A 14,046-nucleotide genomic window follows, 5' to 3' on the forward strand; every position below is an offset into this window, starting at 1 on the left:
AATAAATCTTTAAAAAAAAATTTTTTTTTTAGATTGTTGTTATATTCAGATAAATTACCTTTATCTGAAAGTGTTTGTTTGTATATACATATATCAAGATTGGTATAAATTTTATTTGTATAAATGCTATGTAGGACTATTTAAACATTGTGCATTTTCCTACTGTCAAGGTACATGCCTTGAAGTGTCTTTTTAGAAAGGATGACTTGCAGGATCTGGAGAGACTTCAGAGGACCCAAATTCAGTTTCCAGTATGTTCATTGCGTGTACATAATCTGCTATAACTTGAGACATACATATATAATTGAAAATGATAAAAATAAATATTTTAGGGATAGAAATAGGTTTTGCGTTTTGGCATACTTAACATAAAGGTTTAGGATTATTGTCAGGGTTAGGAGTGCAGTGTAAGACTGTAAGTTGAGACTAGTAAATAATGGTTTCCGTTAGCATGATGCCAACCTCAATGTTTTATGTGGCTCGTATTACATTAATTATAGTAGATGAAGTGATAGCTAGGGTGAACATTGCTCCCTGTAGTGATCATTAAGCATCTAATACTTATTAGGAAATTACTTTTAATTACCATATCAGATAAATGCTGATTTTTGTAGCCTTCTTAATACTGTATTTGTAGTCAAAAAGTATAGTAATGGTGTCTAATATGATTTTTAAGGCAGTATCTATTAAGATTTGAAGAAAACTACTTAAATTTTATACTTAGGGTTTTTTATCTTTTAAGTTTCAGATTTGGAGTTGGTTTTCTTTTTTTTTTTTAAAGATTTTTTTATTTATTGTTTTATGTATACGAGTATACTGTAACTGTATGGTACAGATGGTTGTGAGCCTTCATGTGGTTGTTGGGAATTGAATTTTTTAGGACCTCTGCTTGCTCTGGTCCACCCCGCTTGCTCAGTCCCTGCTCTCTCTGGCCCAAAGATTGGTCATTATCCATATGAACATTGTAGCTGTCTTCAGACGTGCCAGAAGGGGGTGTCATATCCCATTACAGGTGGTTGTGAGCCACCATGTGGTTGCTGGGATTTGAACTCAGAACCTTTGGTAGATCAGTCAGTGCTCTTACCTGCTGAGCCATCTCGCCAGCCCTGGAGTTGGTTTTCTTAAAGCCATAGGTACACTGTATCGTAATGCCAACATTTAGGGCTTTTTTTTTTTTTTTTAAAAAAAACTATATTTGCTTTTCTGATTTTTTCATAGAGTTTTAACATGGGATGAGGGCAAGACAAACAAAATCTTTAGCAGTGTTATAAACCCTTCAGCTGTTTGAACTATTTACATGTTTTTTATAGTCTGTAGGTGAAACACTGAGAGACTGGAAACAAAAGGTATCAGAAATGAGAGACTTGGGCTTCATTCTTGATTAACCCACCTTAACTGTTTGCAAATGTGTACATCTTAATTTTCATGTGTTTTGTTTTAATGTTTTTATTTTTTTCCCTTGGGTTAGGCTCTATGTAAGGATAATATCTACCCAGCTTTCCAGATGTTTGCTAAAGGTTATGGGAAAAATAATGAACCTCTTCGTGGTTACATCTTAACATTCCTGATTGCACTTGGATTCATCCTCATTGGTTAGTTCTGTGAATGGTATATCATGTAGGTTTTGGTATGTTTATAGTGTTACCTGTAATCATGAATATTACAGTATTAACAAAATGTGCCTTGCTTTAGTGTACTAAGTCACTTTCTAATCAAAGTAAAATATTACAGATAGTAATGCCTGATACTATTTATTAAACTTACTGCCACTGTGCAAAAATTAGGGCTAGAAGGAATTACATTCTCTTTTTTTTTCTGTTTTCTTCTTTTCTTTCTTTCCTTTCCCCTTTCCCCTTTCCCAATTCATGTAGCCCAGTCTGACTTGATATTCACGACTGTAGCCAAAGATAATCTTGAATTCCTGATGGTCTTGCCTCTGTTTTATAAGGACTAGGATTATAGGCACACACTACTACAATATCCTTTTCCTAATATACATATGATGATAGTGTAAGGAAGAGGATGCTGGTGTGCCCAAGAATGGTAGTGCCTCTGATGGACATATGTAGAGTTATAGACCCATCACTGCTAAGATAACAAGAGACTTTATGAAGAATTTTGTGTATCCACACAAATTAGTTGACTGTGAAAGTCCAATTATGCCATCAATTGTGATACACAATATAAGTTATCAATCTGTAGTAGATTTAAGGGTGTTATGATGCTATTTAAAAATTAAAAGTACTTCAAAATTTGATGTTTTAAATACCATTAACTCTCTTTTATTTTCTTTCTTGCAGCTGAATTGAACGTTATTGCTCCAATTATCTCTAATTTCTTCCTTGCATCATATGCCTTAATCAACTTTTCAGTATTCCATGCATCACTTGCAAAATCTCCAGGTGATTTTACATTTTAAGAATTTGTATGTATTAATAGCTTTTATTTCAAAGGAAACAAAATTTTCACGATTCTAAAATTTGGTTTGCATAAGTTTTGTAAGTGTTTTCTTTTTGTTACGTCAAATTCAAGGTCTCCACCCTGAATTGCACCAATGACAAGCTCTTACTCCCTTCACTGTAACTTCCTTCAGAACATTGACAACAACATTTGTCATACTAAAGAATTATTTCCTATTTTAAAGATGTCTTTACTGTTTGCTTACCTGATTCATTTCTCAGAGCATTGTCCTTATTTAACAACGGTGCTAAGAATTGAGCCTGGTGCTCATGCTGGACAAGCACAGTTTCCCATGAACCTAAGCCCCAGCCCCCAGCGAGTATTTTACACAGTGAGTTCTGTGAAATCCTAACATAAGGGGGCTTTATTAACTGAAAAAGGACCATGGGGTCCTTTGTTATGAACAGACAAGGGTTGAAAATCAGTAAGTGCGTAGAAAGTATAGAAGCATTTAAGTTTGTTGGAACAGGCTAAATTATGTGGGGTTCTCAGAAGAAGAAGGAAGTATGAACATACATGCTTGAGCCTCAGTTTTACTTTCAAAATAAAAATTTATTGAATTAACTAAAAATATTTTTAGCTATTAGTGATGAGTTTAAAACATCTTTTAACATTTTATGAGTAGTATAAGTTCATAAACACCAAATGGAAACGTATGAGTGAGTTTACACCTAGATTTTGTTAGATGGATAGGTTTCTTGAAATGTTTTATATATCTATTACAACATAAGCGTGTCTCATGCTGAAGACCAGAGAGTAAAGCTGCCCTACTAAGCGGCAGAATGAAGTCTTTCCTTTGTATGCTGCATCTCTAGTTTTCACTGTGGTTGGTTGAATTAAATTTTTTAAAGATGGTATTGACTGAAGGTCTGAGAAGAGCAGTAATAGGAAAATATTGTTTTCAGTCATTAATAATTACCAACACCAGGTGTGTTCAGTAAGTCATTGACTTTCCTGTTTTAGGGATTACCCTTTCACTTAGGACGTAGAGTCACCTGAGTGTGGCAACCATAAAGAAAGCTATCTTATACATGATTAAGCAGCACTGTATAAGGCAGAGAGACCTGAGAGATGCTTTCTTTCTGTCATTGTTAGGATGGCGTCCTGCATTCAAATACTACAACATGTGGATCTCCCTTATTGGAGCAATTCTTTGTTGCATAGTGATGTTTGTCATTAACTGGTGGGCTGCACTGCTCACATATGTGATAGTCCTTGGGCTGTACATTTATGTTACTTACAAAAAACCAGGTCAGTACACTTTTCTTTATAGTATTGTAAGTTAGAAAATGTTTTTATGTAACTTTTCTTATTTAAGCATCCTTTGTATATTTGAAAAGGTCTCACATGTAAAATCGAAAATACCCTCTTTCCAAATACATTTTTTGTTCTTTCTTTAGTGTCAATAAACTTTTAAAATGTTTTCTTCCTATAGAATTTCTTTCTAACCCATGAATTAATTATGACTGACCGTATTTTAAGAAAAATAACAAACCAACACTCTTGCACTTAGTATGTTTCAAAATTGTTCTTTGAAAGTTGCAGATTTGCTGCACTGTCGTAGCTACTACCCAGATATGTATATAGACTGCCGTTTTGTTTTGGAACTGCTATGTAGCAAGGAATTCAAGTGTTGGAAAGAAATAGATTTTCTAAAATATGTAAATATAATGGTTCCTAAACTGAGAGTTAGTGAACACCATTTTCCACATCTATGATGTCTAGGTTAGGAGGGTTAGTGCTATCAGGACTGGTTCAGAATGCAGAAAAAAGATCTGTTAGAAAAAGTTAGGAAAGTTTGCTCCACTGGTTAACCCAGAAGATGAATAGTTTTAATACAGTCATTTTATTAAACAATGATGAAACGTTTCTATGAAATGATGAGTTTTTGGATTCAGATGTGGTGGCTCTAGAATAAATGGACAAAGGAACCATGTTTTTAACTTTTAGAATAAGTTATTCCTCTAAAGTACCTATGAAGAATATTTTAATTTGTTTAAAATCATTGAAGGCCCAACATTTTTATTCAGTAGGAAAAGACATTTTCATGTTTAAGTAGCTTGAGTGTATTTACTGTACTTTAATCTGTCCCTTTCCTTCAGGTCTTTGGCTACTGTTGCTAAGAGATTGTTTTGCGTTATTTGCACGTTTGCAGTGCTATTCATTGTCAAACCTTTATTAAAAGTTATGCTTTTTCTCAAGTGCAATAACAGGCATGATGATAGTCTTATTCTTATTATATCCTGGAATTATGTGAGGTTATAGAAGAGTAGTTTATTTTACATTTTTTGTTTTGTTTTGTTTTGTTTCGAGACAGGGTTTCTCTGTATAGCCTTGACTGTCCTGGAACTCATTTTGTAGNCCAGGCTGGCCTCGAATTCAGAAATCTGCCTGCCTCTGCCTCCCAAGTGCTGGGATTAAAGGCGTGTGCCACCATGCCCGGCTTTATTTTACATTTTTAACATGAAAATTCTACTCAATTTGCTGTCAGTCTCATGGGTTTGAATTGTTTGCCATTGTTATTACCCCACATGATGCTGTTTTCCCCCAGATGTGAACTGGGGATCCTCCACACAAGCGCTGACTTACCTCAGTGCCCTGCAGCATTCAATCCGTCTTTCTGGGGTGGAGGACCATGTGAAAAACTTCAGGTAGGTGATCAACACCATTCTGCTCGCTAAGTCAGTCATTCTTGAACCTGTCATTCTTCAGTAACATTGTGTATGGAGGACTACAGGATGCTCTGGATGGTCTTAAACAGCTGGTTATTCAGAACCAAACAGCTAGTTATTCAGAACCTAAACAGCTAGTTATTCAGAACCAAACAGCTAGTTATTCAGAACCTAAACAGCTAGTTATTCTGAACCAAACAACTGGTTATTCAGAACCAAACAGCTATTCAGAACCAAACAGCTATTTATTCAGAACCAAACAGCTGGTTATTCAGAACCTAAACAGCTAGTTATTCAGAACCTAAACAGCTAGTTATTCTGAACCAAACAACTGGTTATTCAGAACCAAACAGCTATTCAGAACCTAAACAGCTAGTTATTCTGAACCAAACAACTGGTTATTCAGAACCAAACAGCTATTCAGAACCAAACAGCTAGTTATTCAGAACCTAACAGCTAGTTATTTAGAATCTAAACAGCTAGTTATTCAGAACCAAACAGCTGGTTATTCAGAACCAAACAGCTGGTTATTCAGAACCAAACAGCTAGTTATTCAGAACCTAAACAGCTAGTTATTGAGAACCTAAACAGCTAGTTATTCAGAACCGAACAGCTAGTTATTCAGAACCAAACAGCTGGTTATTCAGAACCAAATCATAGCAAAGGTACCTTCTTTCGAAAAAGGTTTTGTAAGTTTTGGATCTGTCTTTTGAAGACGAATAATTTGTTTTCTCTTTGTAACTATGTTGTATACCTATTTATAAGTTTCTGTAACAATTTTTATGTATAGATGTTTGCATGTATGACTGTGCAACATGCAGGCAAACATCTATACATAAAAAGACAGTTGTGAACTATTATGTGGGTGTTGGGAATTGACCCCCATAAGAAGCATGTTTGTTTGTGATAGGGTTTTACTGTATAGCTCTGGCTGGCCGGAATCTCCCTTTGTGTAGACCAGGCTAATCTTGAACTCAGATCTGTCTGCCTCTGCTACCTGAGTGCTGGGATTAAACCATACTTGGCTACAATAGGACTGTTTTTGATGTCTGTCTTTGTAATTTTATTAAGACTAAAGTTTGAGTGTTCCTTGTGTTGCTGTTTGAATGCCTGCCCATCTACTGTGCCTTTTTTCTAGAGTGAAGAGTTCCCAGAGATCACAGCTTTGCATGTGAGAGGGGAGTGGGTGGAGGAATGCAAGCCCTGTAGACAGTCTTTAATGTTAGCATATTCTGGGCAGTTGATGTCAAATATGACAAAAAATAGAAATTATTCTCTTGTGAGTTGTGTAACATCAATGAAGATATGAACAAAAGTCAGTTTTAAACCAGCAAAAACTCACATGCACTTACAATTGGATTTCTTTGAAGTTCTTTTTTAGTTCAAGTTTGGTTTTTGCTGTTTACTTATTTATCTGTATAGCCCAAATGTCCCATAACTCAAGGATTCTGGCTGTATCCACCCCCCGCCACCCCAAATCCTTAGATTATATAGGCACGTGAGTTTTAGTTTTTAATGAAAATTATAATAAACATGGCATAGAGAAGAGAGTTGGTAAAATTGTGCTGTGAGAACTGATGCGTGCTTTACCCTCCATGTCTGCCTTCTTGTCCACAGGCAGCAGGCTCAGCGTTCAGCTGCTTTTTTACCTCCTTGTTGGGTATTGACTTCAGAAAACTGGCCATGCGATCTCCTTCTTGATTAGCTGTTATTGTCCCTCTTTTTACACTTCAGTTATATTTTATGGTGTTACTTTGATTAATTCAAACTTAGCATTTATATTTTTATGACTTTAAACAAGGTAGACAGTATAATTTTCTTCTTTTCTGTTTGGCTTTTTTGTTTTATTAGAACTAATAATCCCCCCCCCCCTTTCTTGTAGTCTGTATCTATCTCAGCCTTCATCAGTGTTCCCCAAAATTAGATTTACTTGATGTTTCTTTCTCACTATTTTCTTTTACCCTAGTTTGGGCTCTTGGATTCATCTGAAGTGCAGCTCTTACGCTCCCTTGCAAGGAAGCTGTTTGGGCTTTGGTGCTGAGGTCTGCCAATCAAGTCCTCACTGTGGATTAATGTGGCTTTGCTCATTCTTTGTGGAATTTAAGACATCTTAAAGGCTTTCTTTTTGATCTGATTAGATTTCTCAGAAACGAATATTTTGAGCTGTTTGTGTGTCCTTGTTAGAGTTCTGAGAGCCAGGTGGGGGAGGAGGTGGAGCTTTCAGAGTTTGGCCCATGAGTAACTTCATGAGTCCTCTTCTTTCAGACTGCTGACCCTGCCCTTGCTTCACTTCCAGTGTCTAGACCACAGAGGCCTTTAGCTGAGCAGACGCAGGCAGTTGCCCCAGAGTGATGGAAGTGACTTGGCACTGCCTATTGCTTCGTTTGTACACACGAGACCAGGGTTCTTGATTTTGGTTTCTCCGACACAGCTTCACTGCTGTTTGCAGAGATACTTGGAGATGCCTGGTCGCTGACAGCCTCCTGCTGCTGTGTTTGCAGTTTGGAATCAGTAGCTTCACGGTGTTACGTTCTCATTCCATGTCTCCTGTGGTTGCTCCTTCACGCTTCTGCTTGCTTTATAGATAGCTTTCAGTGTCTTGGTGCTTTCCTCTCAGGTGGTTTTCCATGGGTTTTGTGATTATATAACTTTAACAAAATTATACTGGTAAGAGCAGACTCTAAATTACCCTTCAGGAAGCTTTTAAAAATGCAATAATTGGATAAGAAAGGCATTGGTAGATGTCCAGGCAGGGATGGCTCCTGGCAAGTAGGCAGACTTGGTCATTTGGCTCCCCTTATCCTTATGTATTGGCATTCTGCTGGTCCCTAAAAGATATGCTTTGTTGTTATGATCAGAGTGATGAGTATGTCCATGTTCTAGCTTATGTTTAAATAGTGAGGCCTGGAAAGAAGCACCTTTCAGGTTGTAAGTTACTCATAGTTACTTTATTCAAAGAATGTGAGGGGTCATCTTCTGTAGCTAGAAAATCATGCCTCCTGCAGAAACTGAAACGCATACAGGTAGTCTGAAGAGGGCACTGAGCAGTCTGTGCCGTGATGTTACTTTTGATTACTCCAAAGCAACTCCCTCAGAAAGAATTGATATGTGACCTACTTTACTAAAATTTCAAATAAGTCAGTATTTTAAAAAATCTTTGTTAGTACTTTTATTATTTTAGGGACTACTGTAACAGTGTCTAAGTTAGAATTACTTTTTAAAAAGATTTATTTAGTTTTATTTTATGTATATGTATCTATGTGTGTGACTCAGAAGAGGGCATCAAATCCTCTGGGATGGCAGGCTATCTTTAGATAACAACTTTAAACTTCAAACCTGAAAGGTGTTCTTTTGCAGGCCTTCTTTCAGGAAAGCCTCCCGTGGTCCTATGTAAGAAATGGAATTGCTCCTACCCACTGAGCACTTCTCCAGTTCTTACCTTAGTAACTCTAGTCAGATCTTTGCTTGTCTAAGTATAGATGTGGCAAATTTAAGGAACTTCACTAATCATTTTTGGTGGATAAAGTGGATACTGTTACATAAACAAGATTGATTTCCTCTAGTTAATGAAAATCAGTTCTTTTTTTTTTTTTTCAAGTCAGGGTTTCCTTCTGTAGTCCTGACTATCTTGGAAACTTGGTATATAGACGAGGTTGGCCTCAAACTCAGAGATCTGCCTGCCTATGCCTCCTGTGTGTTGGGATGAAACCCAACCAAAGAACAGTAGCTTAAAACATCTAAGTATTTTGTAAACTTCTCCTGTTTATATAGATAACTGAGTGCAGTTTTGGCACTTGCCATTATTAACTAGAATTAAGAGATTTTAGTCCAGTAGAACTAACTGGACTAGCTAGAACAAACTACTGTATTTGATTTTACATATCCAATAGTCTTAACCGTAAGCGTAATTAGATGGTCTATGTCATTATGGAACTTACCTATTTATATTATGGGTTAGTTGTGCTCAGTAAGTTTTGCAGGATCTATAGAGTGACTTGGATAGTTATGACCTTTGAAGATAAAAGTTGTTATGCCGCTTAAACAACATGGTAATTTCTGTAGTATTCCCAGAAACGCAGTAGAATTGCTTGTTATTGTAGATGCATCTGGGACAGTATTTGTTATAAGGCTTTTTTGCTGTTGTTATTTATTTTTATTTTGAAGCTGCTTCTTAGCAGAACCGTTTGGGTGGTTTGCATTGTCTTTAACATTTGCTTGTATTTATGTGTATTTGTGCATGTTCCCTGGGTCTGTGGGTGCTTTTGATGGCGATGGCCAACTGGAAGTATAGGCAGTTGTAGCCTCTGACTTGGCTGCCAAGATCTAAACTTGCATCCTTTGGAAGGATTAAAGATAATCTTTTAAGCCAGGTGTGGTGGCACACGCCTTTAATCCTAGCACTCAGGAGGCAGAGGCAGGTGGATTTCTGAGTTCGAGGCCAGCCTGGTCTACAAAGTGAGTTTCAGGACAGCCAGGGCTATACAGAGAAACCCTGTCTCGAAAAACCTAAAAAAAAAAAAAAGATAATCTTTTCAAAGTTCTTGTGTAGCTTTGTTCTTAGAGAAACTACATAAAAATTTCAAACTATTCTAATTTTTCTTTTTTAATTTTAAATTAGACCACAGTGCCTTGTAATGACAGGTTCTCCAAACTCACGGCCTGCTTTACTTCATCTTGTTCATGACTTCACGAAAAACGTGGGTTTAATGATTTGTGGCCATGTGCATATGGTATGTATCACTCTTGTTTTCTATAGTAAACTTTTTGATTCATCAAATGGACTGTGATTAATATACCTTCTAGATTAGAAATCATTAGATGGATATGTAGGATTTTTTTTTTTGAGATATTTTCTTCAAAATACCTTTTTTCTTTAAACAGTTGCAAAATAACATATTTAAAAAGATCTGGATATTTTATACCTTAGTTATTTTAACCAGGAGTAAGTAAAATGTCTAAAATAATATGTTTTCACCCCAAAGGTAGTGCATTTTTTCTCTTAAATCATTTTTGATATTGAAAATAATTGTGAATTTATGCCTCACCTGTTCTGTGTAAGGAACTAAGGCCTCTCTTTTTTTGTGGTACCTCCTGGTCAGTTTTGTTAAGATGAAGCTGAATATCTCCTCCCTAATTGGCTGTTGGAAATTCTTTGAAGTCAGGTACAAACTTTGTACTTTATGTAAGGAACACATGGTAATAGGAATAGCTGCTGATGCTGCTGCTGGAGAAGGGTTCTGTGGTCCAAATCATTGGTGGAAACGACAGAGTTTTTCTTGATGCACAACAGAGTGTGCCTGCTGCCGAGTAAGCAGCATCCTGCTAGAGGCCAAGGAGAGTTTTGAAGAAGCTCAAGTCTGTTTGAGGTACATTGTAGATGCCAATCTGAGGGCTCTCAACTTGGTTACCCGAGAGGGAGAGGGAGAGGGAGATGGAGATGGTTGGATAGATAGAGATTCCTTGAGGATAATTACTCTTAGAACCTGAAAATGTTTCAGTTTCTAAAGTTGATGATGAAGACGTCTGCCAGTGTGTTAGCAGAAAACAATCAAACAAAGATGGTGGCCCAGGCCAAAGCACCCAGGACTCATCATGTTGCTGCACACATCCTGTGACACAAATGCACATGTGTTGCTCTGAAGAAGCAGCACAAAGTGAATAAGGGGGCTGCAGGGTTTGTTAAATAACCATTTGGCCAAGAGAGTGAAGGGAAGCCAGAGAAGAACGTGAGGAAGATTGCCAAGAAATGTAGGCTGTCTTTACTGAGAACTGTTTCTGAGTGCAGTTAAAAACAAGCCTTTAAGAGTAACAAATGATAGGCTGTGGGGGTGCGGGGGGTGTGTATTAAAAAAAACAACAGAAAAACTAGAGTGTCATTTCTTCCTCAGGACTGCTCCCTTATTCAGACGCCAGGGGTTATGGGGTGCATTCTTTTGCACTGCCTGTGACAGTTGCTTTTAGTTGCAAAGCCACATGGGCTTGCTTGGAGGGCCTGTTGTCAGCACTGACCTCTCAGGGTATATAGAGTTTTCCAGTTTGTCTCTAACTCATCCCTTGAAGCTAGTGCTTTGAGCCCAAGATGTTACAAAAAGGGCAACATACTTAGGAAAGGTTGAATTTTCCTGTACATAGTTATTTTTAAGACAAATACTTTTAAATACTTAGACATTTTTGTATTATATATTTGTGCCTAACAAATTTTATATGTTACATAAAAGGATAAAAATGGAATTTTGAGTTAGCAAAGCTCATTTGCTTCAGCTAGGAGCAGAAGAATTTGTTTTCCTTTGATTTTCAGTTACATTCTCAAGTTACTGTGATTTAACAACCCAGACACTTAGACCAAACAAAAATCAAACTAGTAAACTTTCTGAAGAGAAATAGAAGGCTCTTATTTTGCTTTCTGTAATCTCTTTTCCATTTTCGTAATTGCAGATTTCTCTCATTAATTTAGGATTGAAATAATTTGTTTAAAATCTTATTTGCAGTCTCCCTTCTCCAGGCAGCAGCAGAGCTCCCCTGTTTTGTATAATCTTCCTTATTAGAATTCCTTTCCTGGAGATCAGGAGGCAGTGACTGTGTGCGCCTTCCTCGTCTCAACACTAAAAAGCATGTTCCTTCACACTATAAGAGAATGGCTTTTGTATGTGGATTTGTGTAAAATAGATTGTGTTTTAAATACAAATCTTGATAATTTAATTTTAAGGGCCCCAGAAGACAAGCTATGAAAGAGATGTCCATTGATCAAGCCAAATATCAGCGATGGCTCATTAAGAACAAAATGAAGGCTTTCTATGCTCCGGTCCATGCAGATGACTTGCGAGAAGGTGCCCAATACTTGATGCAGGTGATGAGCCTTTCCCGTGGTGCATGTGGCTAAAGCTCCTGTGTGCTCCTTAGGTCTTTCCTCGTGGTCATATAAGTGCATATCATTTAAAATATCTCTAAATCACACACACACACACACACACACACACACACACAATTTAGAAAACTACAGAGATTTTGTGTTGTGGGTGTCACCTTAGCTTGTTAGTCTCTTTCTGTTAGCTATTTTTCACTTCCTCTACCCACTAGGTTTGTTTTTAAAATGTTGAATCATAGCTATCTTTATTTGACTTTTCAAAAAGTCGTTGTTCTTTGTATCTCTGTTCATTTGCTAGCTCTAACTAAGTTTAGACTTCCCTTTCACGTTGTGTAGTTTATAGGCACCCTAGTAGGAAATTTAGAGTAAGTCCCAGTTTGAAGTGTTAGTGCTGCTGCTTTCTTGAACCAAACTATTTTCCTAACTTCTGAACTCTAGGTCCTGAAGATAATAGGGAGATTATAAGTTGAGACAGCGCTTAACACTTTAATCTTAAAAACCAACCAACTGAACATTAAAAGTAGTAGCAACTTTTAATGACTGTGACCATGGAGCTGTCTGGTAAAGGTGGAGTGAGGTCCCCAGCGCTGTCCTGAGCCCATCCTATTGCACTTGTTAGAATTTAGTTTAGAATGACCAGTAGTCTTTAAGAAGGATAGGCAAAAAGTAGAAGAGAGGCCACTTACACAGAAAATTAACTGTATGACACAGTGGTTTGAAAGGGTTATCTGTGTCACAGCTCCTGTTGGACAGGAGCCTAGCGATTTAAGGAATCTCAATCTCTCAATCTCCCCCTCCCCCTCCCCCTCNCCCTCCCTCTTTTTTATGACACTAGAGAACAAAACGAGGCTTCATGCACACACCGTTTTACATGTAAAGAAAACTCTATGAAATTTATGTTCCAGGCACAAGAAACCTTAGAGTGGTTGGCCAGGGTTGTCTTTGTATGCATAAGAATTTTTATGAAGTAATTTCTTCCTTAAAACTCATTAGCACACAGATTTCTGTTTCTCAGTCACAGTGAAACAGGTTTGTGGTGAGGCCAAAGGCAGAGGCAGGTGGATCTGTAAGCTTGAGAACAGCCTGGCCTGCAGATTTCCAGGGTAGCCAGGGCTACAGAGAAAACTATTTTTTGAAAAACCAAAAAATAAAAAACAACAAAGACAGACAGACAACCCCCAAACATATAGTCATATGCTTACTTTCTCTGTGATTTTAAATCTAGTGGATTTCTCTTGCTATTATTCCATTTATGTTGCTAGCCATAATATTTGGAAATGCTTTTCCTTAATAGTTGAAGACAAAAATGAAAACCCTACAGCCTGTTCTTCCTTCTATGATGGTTGTGATGACACAGACACTGACACAGCAAATGCAGTTCTGGCACAAGGGTGCACAGAGAACTGTGCTACAGATCGAAAGATAACACTGGGAGGGAAGCCTCAATGTGTAAGGGAACACTGGCGTGTGGAAGAAGCCTGGTGACTGCACTGTGAGGTGACGGACGCATAGCCTTCAGGGGTGGAGTCTGCACTGATTTTCAGAGCACTAGTGAAGAATGTTTGGGGAAAGATCATTTCTCCAGTAGTAAACTGTTGTTAATTACTCTTTCATAGAAACTGGAAATGAAACCTCTCTCCTAATAGCTACCCTGAGTAAAGGATTGAAGGTGAGAGAGATATATGTGGAAATGAAAAACATACAGGGAGTCACTGCAGTAATTACTGCCACTGAAAGCCTCAGTGCTTCGAGTATCTTAGAAGGTGTTTATTCCTAATTTTATAAAATTAGAGCTTTAAGGGACTACAGCTCAGTAGAAAACTGAGACCCTGGGCTTTTTTGATTGTGAATATAAAATGATATTGACATTTAAAACTTAGGTTGATTGTTCCTTAAAAAGGTAAACTTGAAATGACCTTAGTGCTGTGTCCCTTGGCTTTTACAAAACTGAAAGAACTGAGGCAGACTGGTTTTTTATTTTGGGGGGGGTACAGAAATACATATCTTTTTTATTAGATATTTTCTTAATTTACATTTCAAATGCTATCC

General features: G+C 37.3%; 1 protein-coding gene across 1 annotated transcript in view; it reads left to right on the plus strand.

Annotated features, from left to right (window-relative positions):
- The window catches only part of Slc12a2 (solute carrier family 12 member 2), a 69,521-nt gene that overhangs the window by 33,899 nt on the left and 21,576 nt on the right, over window positions 1-14,046 (plus strand). Inside the window, exons 11-16 of the mRNA XM_021214327.2 lie at window positions 1,469-1,592; window positions 2,301-2,402; window positions 3,556-3,711; window positions 5,012-5,111; window positions 9,751-9,862; window positions 11,839-11,979. Of these exons, the coding sequence (XP_021069986.1) occupies window positions 1,469-1,592; window positions 2,301-2,402; window positions 3,556-3,711; window positions 5,012-5,111; window positions 9,751-9,862; window positions 11,839-11,979 (735 nt within the window). The remainder of the gene's footprint in view (window positions 1-1,468; window positions 1,593-2,300; window positions 2,403-3,555; window positions 3,712-5,011; window positions 5,112-9,750; window positions 9,863-11,838; window positions 11,980-14,046) is intronic.

The sequence above is a fragment of the Mus pahari genome, chromosome 15 (assembly GCF_900095145.1).
Source record: "Mus pahari chromosome 15, PAHARI_EIJ_v1.1, whole genome shotgun sequence".
NCBI lineage: Eukaryota > Metazoa > Chordata > Mammalia > Rodentia > Muridae > Mus > Mus pahari.